Here is a 16,008-nt window from a genome sequence, read left to right on the forward strand (position 1 = left end):
TAGCACTGGCTTAGTTGATGAGAGAAAGGAGTCTGATGATGTTTTGCCTGCAACAATGTAGTGATGAAGACTTTGAAGATCTCTTATAGTGTCTCAGTTGTCCCCCGGTTATTCACTTAGTCAGAGTTAAATGACTTAGTACCAGATTCGGATCTGACAAAGGAAGCAGATGAGATGCTTGAGTCTAGACTCAGTGAGAAAAGCTTCCTGGCTCCAGGAACCGGACTTTCCTCTTATAGGCATTGTGAGAAGGATCTTATTCCATTCTTTCTAATGGATGATGACTTCGTTTATTCTGGTGATGCTGAAGATCTTTTGGGTGCAGTGGGTTGTGAGCACGATCCAGGTTGCTCCAGAGCCAGCCTTTTGTCCTACTGCACAAAAGCAGTAACTTTGCATCCATGTCAATTGTTTATTCTGTCCAGTTAAAAGAAACCTATAAAAATATGTGAATTGTGTTAAAGAAGCTGAATTTTAATGAGTAAAAAAGGGCCCTATGCGAAAAATGGATTCACATTTTGTGAGAAAATTAAATGTGATGATAATTTTATTGCCATTTTCAACTCAGCATCAGTGAATTATGTAATATTAATTATTTTCTGGAAAACAGTAGAAAGGTTATTTTTTGACACAGGGCAGTGTAATAGCACTTATAGTAGGAAGACACTGATGACAACAAATGTGTGTGTGTGTTTGATTACAGGTCGAGATCTAGCCAGCACCACTCTGCCAGGCTACCCTCCTCATGTCCCTCCTACTGGACAGGGCAGCTACTCCACCCCCTCCCTCACTGGAATGGTACCTGGTGAGTACACACACACACACACACACACACACACACACACACACACACACACACACACACACACACACACACACACTCATGTTTCCATCACCTTACACTGATGTGTGGAGACTTACCTTCTCTAAGCATGCAAGTATGCAACACTGCCTCAAACCTAACCCTAAAAGCAGGTCATACTGAAATGAATATATTTACAACTTACTTACTTTTTCTTCCCACAGTGGAGACTTGTCACCACAAAATGAGTAATGGCAAATGCACACTTGCTAAAGCTGTTTTACTTTTAATGTACATAGCTGTGTCATCTCTCGCCACACATGATGTCAACCCATCTCTACGTACATATCCTCTAAGTTCCTGCTGGATGTTTGTCAGAGCGTGTGTGTTTTCAGAGGCTGTACTTAGCTTCACCACTTCCTCTTTCTTGTCTGTCTACACTGTGGGTGACAGTGCTCCCAGAGGGTGGTGCGTGTGTCTGTTTGTGTGCATATATTTGTGTGTTTGCGCTTCTCTTTAGCGTGTGTGTCTGTGCGTGTGTGTGTATCATTAGAAACCAGCCACAGTAGCACAGCTGTCCCTCCTCAACATTAGTAATTTGTTTTTAATGAGAATCACCAGTGACCCACGACTAATTCATTCATTCCCTTCCACTCCGCCTTCTACGATGCTTTTGTGTTTCAATCCTAAGCCGCTATTCTTGTTCTCTCGCTCGCTCTCTCTCAGACTTGCAGTGGTGGTCGTGGTCAGTGTGAAATACACTGCAGAAAAATAAAGGGAGAGACACAAACGGGAGGGAAGCAAAGTCAAAAAACAATGCTGTTTACAAGTTGTATTCCCAATCATTCAGTCTGTGACAAACACACACACATATAGGCTGACACGCAGAAACACACACTCTCAGTGGACATGTAGGAACAACACGTCTAAAGATGGGTAACCCTGTCACCCTGTCCCCCTGCGCTCACCCCGTCCTGTCCTCAGGTTTGACAGCATATTTGTGTGTGTGCGTGTTTTTGGTTTGCTGGATGTTTATGCGTGTGCTGTGTTTGTTTGTGTGTATGTGTGTTTGTGTGTGCGCGCGACCTTGACACTGAGCTACACCAGGGAGACCCCTGAGCCTTCTTTCCCCTCCTCTCTCCCCTCCGCTCCTCGTCTCCTAAACAACCTGACACATTGCCGTCACTACGGTGATGACAAGGGAGAGGATGTTCGCACCCACGGATGCCATGGAGACAACATCCCGACCCCACCTGACAGACGCAGCTAAACGCACATATAAATGCACACACTAGCACAAAGAAAACTTGTTTTGTGTATATATATATATACACACACACACACACACAAACAGTGCAGGCATTTGAATTTTTCTCAGTGCATTTTTAAAGCTGCACGAATCCATGAGCTGACTGGAATGAGTCGAGGAGATAATCTACAAACTTTGCTTCTCCAGCTCCGGCACGTTTTATCTCAGCACTTCTCAGGCAAATTATCCTCCTTTTTGTTCGCTCTGTCTAATATCATACCTTCATTAAGCAAGCAACTCTCTTCTGCTGTTCGCCTTCTCCCTCTCTGTCTCTCTGTCTTTCTCTCTGCAGCAGGGGGGCTGACACTCAGAGGGGGTGTTGGAGAGCAGTGAGGCAGAACCGACAGAACGAGAAGGAGAGAGGAGGAACGGGTGGTGGTTGGAGGGAGGGGGCATCAGGGTCTGTGACTGTCAGCTATGGGAGAGGGATCCCCTGGGAGGAGTGAAGGTTCAGGAGAAAAGAAAGAGCAAAAGAGTGAAAAAAGAGAGCAAGTCAACAGAGATATGTGGAGGAAAAAAAGAGGAGAAGAAATGGAGGAGAATGTTGTTTTGATGTGAAGGGTGACGGGCGGGCTGCAGTCAGGCGGGCCAGAGGACGAGAGAGAAAAATAAAGAGGAAGGGGTGATGGGAAAAGCAGGAGGGGAAGGCAAAAGGAAGAGTAGACCCCAGACAGTAAGTATTAAATGAGGGAGAAAAGCTACACTATCATCCACTGTATGGCAGGACCACTACATTCGCACCGAGCTCTCCTGTTCTGTCCCTATCACCTAGTCTGTAAAATATTCTGTTGAACACAAGAAGCCGGTTAAAGCTTCAGAGAGCAAAGTATTTCCACAAGCATGTGTTCCTGCCAAACGAGATAAGAATAATATCCTGAATATTATCTAAAACTGTGCTAGTCCTCACCTAAACCAAACCAAGATGGGATTTTCCTCCCTGTCCTTTAATGTTTTTAACCATGTCTTGTGTCTCTGTTTTCTGTTCTCCTACAGGGGGAGATTTTTCCGGAAGTCCATATTCCCATCCGCAGTATTCAACGTACAATGAATCATGGAGATTTCCTAACCCCAGCCTATTAGGTTGGTGTATCCCATATTGTTTATTGTAGCGTATTCTGTGGAGTTTCATCACATTCCACCTTACATCCCACTTCCACCCTCTCTAATACTGTTCTATTTATCTTTTTCATGGCATTACATTTCATTCTTTGTAGTAATGTAGCAGACAGTCTGCAGAGGGTTTTTTGTTTTTAATGACAGGCAATTTTGGCGTGAATGGATCTGAAGAACAGATATAGCAAGAGAGGAATGAACTGAATTAACTGTTTGTTTTTTTTAAATATATATAGGTGTCATGGAGGAAAGTGACTCTGACCACCTATTGTTTTAAGTTTCAGTCACCTTTAGATTAAAAATTAATCTAAAGAAATGATGTTAGTAATATAATATATTAGAATCTTAGCTGTTTGCTTGCCCAAGCAACAAACAGTTACAGCTTATTTAGTCCCAAAGAGTCACCAGTGTTGATCTGAGGGACTCTAATAAGCAGCAAGCATTACCTACCCCCCCCCCCCCAAATGTTTTTAGATATCTTGGCAGCATCCATTTCCTTTAACTTCCAAAACCATTGATGTGTGTTTCTGAAAGACATCCCAACGCTGTCTTTACATCTCCGCATTAGTGTTTAAGAGGAGGCATTAACCCTGAGCTAAAACAGTCGGTGTCAAAGTCATTGTCTAAGCAGCCATTTCAGGGTCATGATTAAAGGTGAAACGGTCAGAAGGTGATGGTTTAAAAGGTCAATAGGTGAGAGAGGTCACGCTGTGATGACCTTTAGCATACCCCCACCCTTTCCTCTCCTCACCTCTCCTTTTGCCTCCTTCCCTCCATCCCTCTGTCCCCAGTGTTTCAGCAGGATTATGGGTCTCTCCTGGGGACGGAAATCGGCTGCTCCTCCAGTCTCTTCACCAGCCAGGCAGGACAGATGCAAGGTAGGTGGAGAAAGACAAAAGAAGCAGATGAAGAGAGTACAACAGAAATAAGTGCATTGTGTTTGTGAGCACGCAGGTGCTGTATATGCACGGGGGGATGCCACGATGAGGAAAGCTGACAGTAGAGCATGCAAAAAGGGAAAAAATGCAGAGAGACTGTAACGGAAGTTTATGATAACGGATGAGTGGACACATAATATGAGGACAAGATGCACATTAGGAGACACTGAAAGGCTTAAGATTGAAGGCAGGGGAAGGGAGAGCCTTGGATACAAAAGAAAGGATAAGGAACGGATGAGGAAAATGGTGAGACATGAAAGAAAGGGGAGTTTTTCAAGAAGAGGCAAAAGGGGAGAAGAGGGCGTCTGAAACCTTGAGTGAGACTAAATAGTTTGTCAGGTCGGCTTAATGCCTCACTTCCCCAAAGAGGCTCCTGAGATTACCTGGACTGTGGACAGACATAACCTGTCAACACACAGCTAGGCTGATTGATGGAAGGAACGGAGACAGGTGTGGATGTGTGTGTGCAGGTGACTGCTTTTTTCTGTGTGTATTGAGGTGTGTAAGTGTGGGTTTCTGCGTGTCTTTGGGGTTACAGTATTGAATTGACCTCTCCCTTGGGGAGAGAATAGACTCAGGGGATCAGCAGTAGTAGAGCTGTACTCAGTGTGTCAGCTTAGACTGTCACTACGATTGTGTGTGCGTGTGCGTGTGTGTGTGTGTGTGTGTGTGTGTGTGTGTGTGTGTGTGTGTGAGAGAGAGAGAGAGAGAGAGAGAGAGAGAAAGACTGAAAGAGTCAGGGAGTTAATTTTATTGGTTGTACATGAAAGAGAGACTATTTTTTCTGTCATTAGCTCCATCAGCTCATGTCATCTCATCCCTGCCTTTCACTGCTCACATTCAAAGTAAAATATAATCTGAACAGAAAATTGAAGCTGCTCGTTTCACATTTACACCATATTTAAGTAGGCTGTAAATTGTTCAGGGAGAATTCAGATTTATTACAGCCGTCTTGCTGTTTTTTGTCATTTTAAACATCAGTTCTAGCTGTAATAAAAAAAAATTATTCTGACCAAGTTAATTGCTGCGATCTGTCAGTGTGATGACATTGCGACAGAAGTCCACGGGGAAGCGAAATGAGCAAAAGAACAAGACAATCGTATTAACAAATCTCCAGATTAGTCAAACTTATTTGAAAGAGAAAGTACTTTTCCTGCCCACAGAGGAATAATTGCCTACGTTCTTGCTTAGTTCACTTTCAGTTTTACCTGGTTTACAGCTGCTAATCAGGATTTGTCAGATATACTGAAGGGATCAAATGAAAGCAGTTTCTTCAATATTCGTTTTTTGTGTGAAATGATTCAAAAACTTTAAATACTAAAAATCCTTAAATATCACAAAACGTCTTTCATTACACATTTAATAAACTTCTTTTATTATACATTTAGCCTGTTATCACAGTGGAATAAGTGACCGCCTGGTAACCTCTAAGCAGTTAGCGAGTAATTTCTGACAGTTGCTAGGATAAATCGGTTGCAAAGAGGGCGTGGCACCACTAGCAGGTCACTAGCAGATTACTGTGGTCAACTGTAGCTTGAATGGGAAATACAAACACTTGATAACTAACCATGAAGCGATCATGCTTGATGGTTAGTTAGGCCTTAATAGTAGATAAAAAAAAAACCTTTTATTGGACTCCATCAAACACAGCTCTTAGATAAATCCCATCGCTGTTCTGTTTCTGCCTGTAAATTGCTCAGCACACACCATTTTAAAATAATGTCTTTTCTCTGCTTTCAGCTCTTACATGGCAGAAATGACAGGTTTTAATAATCTAATTATGTAGACAAGAAAAAAGCCCAAGGTTAAAGAACCTGGATTCACATCACGTTTTCATATTTTTTTCAGTTAAGTGACTTAAAAAAGTTGTGTGTTTGCTTTTTTCCCCCTCCAGGATCGCCATATTATTACAGTGCAACATCACGAGGGGCAGGCCCTGCTGCCACCGCTACAGCCTCCACCTACGACCGCCACTGACACCCTCGTGTAGACACAGGAAGTCGCAGGGTGAGGAGGAGAAGGAGATGAGGGAGGGATGGATAGCATCGGAACCGCTCAGTACAAACTCGCCTACGCTTGGACTTCAAAGAGGAGAAGAATTCAAATCTTTGACATCGGTGAAGTTTGCATTTTCTTTGAGTGACACTTAAACCAACGAATACACTCCTGAGCTGCAGCACAATACTGTTTGGGTATACAATACTGTGAGGACACAGGTATGTCAAGGTCAATAACCGATTATGTAAACAAGTAGATTTTGGAAATTTGGACCCTCCCACACTATCAAGCCTTCGTATTCCTATCTAGTTTTTAACCAGTCATAAACCAAAAGTCAGCGGACTGTGTGTAGCATTAAAACTATCTGTATTGTGACCTTCTGGGTTTTCCAGTTGGGAATATTTTTGATGAAATTATTTAAGCTGATCAGAGAAAAATCAACTTTTTCAAACAGTAGGCTATTTTTATGACCGCACATTAATCAATCAATTTTCTATGCCATGCTACAGTGAAGTAAAGACAATCCAATCATCCTAACTTTGACTGACCAAAATCACCCATATCGTTACCATTCTATTCGTTCTGCCACAGATTCAACACATTTTCCTCTGGAACCCTCAGAAATGTTCATCAAATGAGATAACATTATTTCAAAGGGAGCGTTCAGGGTCACGCATGCTCGCCCTGTCCCGTTTGTTACTGTTATAGTGGTCAAGCTTTCCAGTTCTGCAGAGTATACATGCTCTGAATTTCTAGTCATTTTTAAAGCGGCGGATTGCTTACGACAAACACAACTATCACACAACTGTCAACTATCCAATCCTTTTGTGTTACCAGTGCACTATGCAGTATGTAAGCTAGTGAGCATTTTTGCATCTCACCTCATTTCTTCATTCTTTACTTTTAGGATTGGAAAAAGTTTAGAAGATAAGACTCCTTAAATGCTGTGTGTGATTTCTACTGCTGCACCATGCACACGGGTTCAGCGTGTAGAAAAATCCAAAACTTGGCACGCCTAAAGATAGTTAATAAACCATGACTGGATGTTTGCTGTTCAGGGGTGGGGTTTTAGTAGTTGAAGTCAAGCATGATCCAATTTTCTGGTAAGAAAACTGTGTCCTCACATAGTGGATGTATTAAGAGGAGCTGGATACTGGATGTCAACGCCTACAGATAAATTCATAACAGAACGATTACGGGCCAACCTATCAGAGGTAGAAACATTAGTAGTTCTACAGATGACTCTTTTGTATTTTTCAAGAAATGGGGGGGAAAAACGTTTTTTGAGGTGTGGGTATTTTTGCCTGCAATACTGAATTTGACCACTAGAAAAATTGGAAGGACGTGCTGAATGACATCGCTGCATCCAAAAGCCTCATTTATAACATGAAGTTACATTCGTAAAATCTTAATTTGTAAGTCTGAACTGTCCATGATTTTCCTGCTAATCAGAATCAGATTCACTGGCAAATTTGGATTCTCTTTTATTTTCTCTCAATCTACTTAAGAGAGCTTGTCCTCAAAAAAGTTTTCTTTTCTGTTTTGGTCCTCGGTTATTTCTGTTTAAACCCACAATTCTGCTGAAATTACAGGTGCCGTCAATTTAGGTTGGTTTGAGATCTATAAACAATGGTCGTCACATAATTAAACACAAGTAATTAACCAATCTTTGAACATAATAAAAATGTATAAATGAGGCCCCAGCTCTTTTAATACATCCATGCCTTACATTCACACTTGCATTTGAGTTGGTTTGAAAGCCACTGACCAAGACATAGAGAGACTTTTCAGGAAAGCACAGCCTAAAATCTGAGCCCACTACTGTAAAACAAACAGTACTCATCTTCACATCGGACCAAAATCGGTTCCATCAGGTTGTGTTACAGTACAGGACGGTGGTATCCTACCTCCCCAGACAAGATTTAGTCCTGATCAAGAGCTATTTATAATGGAGGAGACACAGAGTAATATATTAAGAAGCTTTTCTGTGCTGCACTCCGTGATGAGAGTGAATGCCTGTAATGATTTATAATAGTGTCACGCTGTTGTGCTAGAATAGTGACGATGACAACGGCGATGACGCAGTGAAATATGAATTCTGAAAAAACTTTCAATATAAGAAGTCTTTGTTTATAAGTGTGATCAGATTGCGATTTTCCTGTTTATAGTTTGTTGCCTGGTATCAGTTGACAAAGGTGCCACTTAATAAGTTTTTTGTGTTTTTATTTTGCTTCCTAAGTGTCCAAATGAAGGCTGGTGCTAGACTGGATCAGACCCAATGTGAGGAGTATCCCTCCTGTTGCTGATCCAGTCGAGCATCAGCCAAAGACCAACAGGAAGCAGTGGCACCCTCTCTTTCTATCTCTGTCTTTAAACTCCCCAAAGATGGGCCCCCCTAGTGGATCGGCTGACTTCTTACAAAAGCACAAAGAGACTCAATCATCTTCTTAAGGTGACATTCTACTTTTTCAGCTTCCTTTCAGAACCATTAAGTACTTCTTCTGCTTTTCCCCGTTTTGAGTATGTGTCAAAACATGTGCTTGTTTAAAATCCTGAAATTGTTTCTATAAAAGTACTGCTTTCGTGAAAAAAAAGTAAACCTGATTATTATTTTTTTTCGTTTGTTTGTCTGCCACATCAGTTCTGCGCTGTGACAATGCATGACACCAGGGTTGAGGCCTTACCCATCTCGTACAGACAGACAGACAAGGACAGATTCGCCCCTCAGCACAGATCTGAAATCAGTGTGTTTTCCCTTCCCAAATGTCTGAGGGACCGATATATTGGTCTTGTGAGAGGGCAATATCTTCCTTAGCCTGTACCTTTTTCAGTTTCAATTCTGTCCTCACCAGACTTGTACAGTAATCAGCGAAAGAGAAGTCACAATGTCAATAGCGATTTCAGTTATTCACACTGAAGATTTTAGTGTCGAAGCTTTCTTCTATTATAAAAAGACTTAAGGTGTGCGGTGTTGTTTTTGGCCATCATCTGCGAGTGTTTGGATTCCTTTTTTGTTTTGGGTATATGTGGCTGAGTGTAGCGCTTCATTGCTACTGTGTAGTGTCTACTAGCAAACAGATTGAAGGCACCAAATCTGCAGTGTGAGGCATAATATATAGCTCTATAAACATACAATAACTATAAACCCTGAACAAAGCTGTTAGTTTCTCAATATTTGTTGTTTCTGGGATTTTTTGAAATAGTAATAGAGTGGATCCTTTCACGTTTGTAGACCTTAAAAGTTGTGAATACACAACTCTAAAGAAAGATTCTTATGACGGCTCACCTGCTGTGTTGCCAGCGTGCGCCTCAGCGGGAGCCTTTCCTTATTTCTGTCTTTTTCTCTTGATCCTTCTGAGGCATTATTGAACCTGAACCACACCAGCTGAAAACAAGGACAGTGCCTTTAGTTTTATATGTCAACATCCCCCTGACCTACTATGAGTCACTAAAACTAGATTCAGTTTCCTCCCTGCAACGCATTTAACAGAAGTCTTATTATTTACCCGGGCAAACACAGGGTTTGAAGATTTTACAAAGCCTTTTACAAATAAATAAAGGTGATTAAAGTACCAATAACTCACAGTGATTCTTACAATGCAACAACAGTGTCATCGTGGCTCTGACAGCTGATCTAACAGCACCCACATTAGTCAATAAATCTCCCCGAATGTGGATTTTTCAGTCATAAAACCCGGAGGAAAAAAAGATGTTGTTAAGCAGCTACAGCAACGAAAAGCAGAAAATAGTCCTGGTTGTATTAAAGTCAGTGATTGATTCCTCACTCATCAGCTGTAGTGACAGTGCCAGAGCCATACGATTCCTATCCAAGCGACTCAGCTGAGACTAAACTTCTGGTGACACCAAGACAGATGTCTTTTTTTGTTGAGTTGTCTTTTGTGTGGCAGTACAGTAGGTCATGTCATGGAAGATTGTTTCCACCACTGAATTTATTTTATTTATATTTTCCCCCATCTGTAGCTCTAAATTCTATGATATTATTTCAAAATTCTTAGTTATCTTTAGATAATAATCCCAAATTTTGACATAGCACAACATTTTTCATTTTTGATAAAGCTCCTAAGATGATCACGTTGTTAGTGGGTGGTAGTGTCTGTGTGGGAACATTGACCATAAAGAAATGGGTCAGCAAAGTCACAGGACACAACTCCAGTTCTACAAGTATATGCAGAACCTGCTAATGGGCTAAAAACCTGCTTACAGAGCCAGTCACCCAGGCCTAGACAAGTTAGTGACATCCTGGCAACCACCCATCGTTAGGGGAAAATGAGTATCACCCCAATGAGTTGTGAGTGGTTGCAAAAGGTTGCTGAGAAATCAGCTGCTGAAGCCTCAGTCACATAGGTCTGGAGACTGGTGACACTGGTAACCACTGGTAACTACGAAAAAATTGTGTTCCCTGACCAGTTTGCAAGTGGTTGCAGGAGGATGCTTGCTATCAAAAGGTGAAGGCAAATGGTCTCCATTTCGTTTTGGATCACACTTTTACAAGTTTCACTACTGCTTGATGAGTGTTTGCAGTAAGACAGCATCTTCCATCAAAACAACGGCAACCGTTAAACTGCCATCAACCAAACCAATCTCAAGGAGGTTTTTTTGGTTGCAGTGGGACAGTGAGATATTTTTTCCAACTTTAGGGTCATTAAAAGATATCCGAACATCAACCAAGTGCATAATATTTGCATATTTCTGAAATGGGTGACTGAAAAGTTCAATTTCTGGGAGATATCCACAACATAGATCACGGTTAAACTATGTTTATATATATATATATAAGTAAAAGCCAAGAACATGACAGAAATATATCAAGTTTATTCATTAATAAAATGAATTTCTTTTTTCCAACCCCAGTATTTAAAAGAAACACACAATTTCATATCTTAGTGAGGACATCTCATTGACATAATCTAGCTGCTTACCCTAACCATCAAAAATGAATGCCTAACCCTCAGCCTAAGCCTAACCATAACCTAATTGTAACCCTGACACTAAAACCATATTTTGAGCCTCAAAAACTCCTAGGGACAGGCATTTTGTCACCATAAGTGCACTGCTGGTCCCCACAAGTATAGTAGCATGCCAATTTTCTGTCCTCACAAAGATGTCTAAACATGTTCACACACACGCATACAATAAGAAATAATTGATTGAAGTCATTCTCCTTCAGGAGGTAAATCCAGTTGTCCGCTTGCATCAACTTGCTAAATCAAACAAGTCAAACTCAGTGGTTGTCATTCGGTGTAGACCAGAGTCCAGTGACATATTAACAGGACTGTTGGTTAACTATGCATCTCATAGGGACACAGCTTGCTTTGCCATTGCTTTGACCTGACTGGTTCACATTGGGAGAGACTGGATTCTCACTGGCCGGCAGCTGTTTGGATTGGCAGCTATGACATTGACTGCAGTGATGAAGGGGGGGGGACTAGTCACCGTGGGTGGTACTATAGAAAGCGTGGCAGGCAGAGGCTACATACACACACACATAAATATAAGTACAGACATACTCTTGCTCCCTCCTTTTGTCCTTTGCAAAGTGGTGGTAGCCCCTCCTCTTATGCCCCCATGTTCCCCAGGGGAGGCCAAACCTGCTGTGCCATCAGAAGCTCATCCCATCCCTTTTCACCCCCCCCCCCCCCCCCCCCCCCCCATCCCTCCTCAGCCCTAATCTCATCATATCTCATGCACTTGTCTCCCCATCTCGCCTCTCCTCCTCACTGCCACACCACCAGGATTAGGAATATTAAAGGTATTCTCTTGATTTCAGGGCTGTGACCTTCCTCAGAAGTCCTCCCTTTTTCTTCAGACAGCCCTATTAATCCTTTTTCCTTCTTACTTCTCTCACTTTTTCCACTGACTCCTCGGACGTGATGCTCGCTGTCCTGTCAGAAATTCTGCATAGGAATCAAGCTGGGTGTTTTTCGTGCCAAAGCGAGGTCATTTCAATGGCAATATTGCTGCCGGCGTCTTTATTTGGACAAGAACACTCTGTGAGATCTCGCATCTCCTGTTTCCTATTTCCTCTCCGTGTGGCTGTAGAGCATTTTGAAACACAAAGAAACACCAGTTTCAGATCAAACAAATACATTTCATTTGCAGCACTTCCACAGTTTACTGTCCATGAAAATAAATTGCATCCTGAATTTTGATCCCAGCTCCAAGTCAAATAAGAACCTGAAATAAATTCAAATGAGTTTTTTTCTCCTTTATTATGATTTCTTGCCGAGTGCGCACTGCCTGACTGTATCTCAATATGAATCCATGAAGAAGGCTACTGCCTTCCCAAAACCTGAGGGGAATTCAGCATCACATCTTGACAGCAATTAGTGGCACAATCTGTTTCATGCTTGCTGATATAACTAGGCTCTGGACAGATCTCATACTGAAGTGTTACAATGTTCTGTACATCTTAATATTATTCAACTGTGGAAGAGGAGTAATACACACGACTCAGCCTACAAAAATCAACTGTGCTTTTTAAGCAGATGTTTCAATCAAAAAAAAAGAAAAAAGAAAAAAAGAATAGATACATAATTTTTCACCTTACTGTGGCCTTTCGTGTAACAATCTGGAGTTTTTTTTGTGTCCATGACTTCCTATCTGGGGTTTTGAAGAGATATTTATATCTGTGACATTTTGGTCCAAATAAAATAAAATAAAATATGAATTTAAATAAAATGAACAAACAAAAGACAAAAAGGCAAAAATTTAATTCGGGTCCAACGATTCAGTGTGTTCTATTCTTCAACATTAAAATGGGACAAAAAAGATAACATATCTGTAACATTCACCAAAGCCTGTGATGCCTGTTTTAAAGGACAAACTCTTGTACAAAAACCATATGAAATAGAAGAAAAAGAGTTACAAACACAAAAACGAAGACGAGAAATGCCTTCAAATATTCTAGAGGGGAGGATTAAAAAAAAAAAAAGTAAAAAGAAATGCTTCTTTAAGAAAACCTGTATGTTTTTTATTCAATTTTCTAGTAGTTGCAAACAAAACTTGGTGTTTTTTCTCTTTGTGTGTTGTGTGTTGTCTTAATATTTGAATGTATTTTACTGCAGTGCGAATTTGCCAAAGATATCATATCACTTGATTTTTCTTCTTTTTATCTTTTCTTCACTTTTTGTTTGTTAGTTTATTTTGTTCCTGAACTGCGATCAGTTTTGTTCAGAAAACTGAAAGTAAATGGTGAATTTGATATTATGCTTATTTTTTATATTTTTATTGTTAATATTATTGTTATTTTATTTCATGGCTTTGAGTTTACTGTGAAATATTAAATTGCAGTTTACTTGATGCATTTCTTCATACTCAGTCTGTGTACCTGTCCATCCGTCCACCTGAGTGACTGTTGTTGGTGAATTATTCCATTTATGTACCTGTAATGTGAAACTAAGAAGTAATTATTTGTAAATATTTGCCATAATTTTATTGGTCATTCAGAATAAAAATAATTTTTTGGAATTTAAAGCTTCTGAGTGAGTGTTTAGCTGCTCGTTTACTTGATTTTTGATACACAAACTCACACAAACTAAACAGTTGTTTCTGGCATAAATACCACATTCCTGTACATTCAGCCTCAGTCATGGACAGTAGACGCTGCTGACAGAGCTGGTGGCTGTTTGTGTCTCATTGTGACCCCACAGAGCTGCTTTCATCCTGGGGGACACACACATCTCATCTCACCCCCTCCCTCTTCTCACCTCACCAATCTTAGTGAATGGAGTGTCCCAGTGCTGCAGTCTTGGCTGCTGGCCGAGTCCAGAAGGGGGCAGAGGTGTGTGTGTGTGTGTGTGTGTGTGTGTGTGTGTGTGTGTGCGTGTGTGTGTGTGTGTGAGAGAGAGAGGAGGAGAAAGGGGGAGAGGGGTGATAATAGGACACAAGCCACGACATGGCGACAACACGCCACACACACAGAAAACAGCACATACCCAGCTTGAGACACAGGCCAGGCTGTCCACAGTTTGGGTGTCTGCCCAGGACACCAGAACTGCAAGAAGTGTGTGTGTGTGTGTGTGTGTGTGTGTGTGTGTGTGTGTGTGTGTGTGTGTGTGTGTGTGTTTATTCTAGTTCCATGCCAACCAAAGGCAACCCTTTAATGTTGTGTAAAAATGCATCATACGGTAAAGGATTAACACTGGAGTGAAAGTTAACAAGCGCTGTTTTATTGCCGCTATCGAAGTTGGACGAATTCCTAGGCAAGATTAAATCTGGTGCTTCCATGTACATTTCTCCAGCCTTCATTTTTCTCTTCTATTCATCTGAATCCTAAAAGACCACTGAGGGCTTTTCTCACCTTCTTTTGGGTTTCTTTGCAGTTGTTTTTGTGGTATTCATATACAACCGTTGGCATTTTTCCTGGTGTATAGTAGCAGATAACCAGATATTCTCTGCAGATATTTGGGGGTTATTGCTCAGACTTAAAAATGCATTTGTGGTTGAATCTGTGATGGTATGGATATGGCTCAAAACTGTACGCTACAATACTGCTCCCACTGAAATTAGTCAAAAGAGCTCTGTTAAATTATAGACTGTATCTTAAAGATGGACATGGCATCTAGGGCTGAAAAATAAAGCCATTTATTCAATAAAACTTAATGTTTCTAATGAGCAGTGCTGTGGTTGGGAGAAAAAGCAGACTCTACAGAAGTCTACAAGAAAATATTCACTCTGCCCTCACTCGAGATTCTCTAAGTCTCTTTATTAATACACCGTGATGCGCTCTCTCTCTCTCTCTCTCTCGATATTGTCCTAGTTAGAAACAGGCAGTAAAGATGTTAAAGATGTTAGATGTCCTAGGTCATGGCTACCTTAAAGATACTTTCAAGCCCCTCCCTTATTCCCTGAGGAATTGCCACAGTGAATGCCGTTCCTGATGCAACCTCCCTATTTATCCAGGATCAGGCCTTATGAAGCCAAGATGGTAAATGTCGAACTCGCCCAGAAGCCATGGCAGTCCATTTGTTTTAAGGTCTACGTGATCAACAGCACTGTGTGTTACTAAAGCAGCTCAGTAAGTTCAATGTAATATTCAGCCAGGACTTTAGTGCTCTCACAGTTTCTGTGTGCAGTTAAGTGTTTCGCAGGTTTTAAGCTAATGTGTCACAGACACAATTCCAACAATGAATGCAAAGCCATGGCTACAGCAGCCATCCCAGCCTGTCTCAATCAGCTGTGACACAACTACGCACGGTGTGGAGCGGAGAAAATAACCAAAGCTTAGCTTGCTAAAACTACACAATTTAAATTGTACATACTCCACTACGTACTACAGTTTATTAATTGGTGATTGTGAGTAACAGAAAGACAGTAAAATCACATTGCCAATGAGCAATTTCACATTAGGAATTTAAAATCAGGAGACACAGATATTGGTGCTGCTGTTTGTCTGTGCATGTCTAAAAAATGTGCAGTTTCTGGATCTAAAAACTTGTATTAGCAAAAACTAGCCACATATAATTCTACTGTATCTGTTTTTCTTTAGTGAAGTGGCATCCTGAAAGATCTGATAACCTCTTAAGCCCAAAATTTTATTTGCAAATGAGCTAAAGAACAAACACTAGGAAAAATAAATAAATAAATGGGAGATTTATGTTTGCGTAGTCTGAAATCAGAATCAGAATCAGAATCAGAATCAGAATACTTTATTGATCCCTGGGGGAAATTATTTTTTGTTACAGTGCTCCATTTTAAACCAACATTAAGACAAGACAGACAATACACTAACTAAGAATAGTACAATATATACATATATATACATACATACATACATAAGTCACTCATAAATAAATAGTTGGAAAAGAAACATGTGTAGCTGTAGCAGC

At 40.9% G+C, this 16,008-nt stretch overlaps 1 protein-coding gene across 5 annotated transcripts in view; it reads left to right on the forward strand.

Moving 5' to 3' along the window:
* Window positions 1-11,806, forward strand: part of pax5 (paired box 5) — a 57,594-nt gene extending 45,788 nt beyond the window's left edge. For all 5 annotated transcript variants that reach the window (XM_085276946.1, XM_085276948.1, XM_085276950.1 and 2 more), the window contains 4 exons: window positions 704-805; window positions 3,105-3,191; window positions 4,016-4,102; window positions 6,057-11,806. In XM_085276946.1, coding sequence (XP_085133072.1) covers window positions 704-805; window positions 3,105-3,191; window positions 4,016-4,102; window positions 6,057-6,139 — 359 coding nt within the window. In that variant the 3' untranslated portion in view covers window positions 6,140-11,806. The remainder of the gene's footprint in view (window positions 1-703; window positions 806-3,104; window positions 3,192-4,015; window positions 4,103-6,056) is intronic.
* The last annotated feature ends 4,202 nt before the right edge of the window (window positions 11,807-16,008 follow it).

The sequence above is a fragment of the Mchenga conophoros genome, linkage group LG6 (genome assembly GCF_057382185.1).
Source record: "Mchenga conophoros isolate Kocher_MC1m ecotype Shallow Benthic linkage group LG6, M_conophoros_male_GT1.1, whole genome shotgun sequence".
In the NCBI taxonomy this organism is placed as follows: Eukaryota; Metazoa; Chordata; class Actinopteri; order Cichliformes; family Cichlidae; genus Mchenga; species Mchenga conophoros.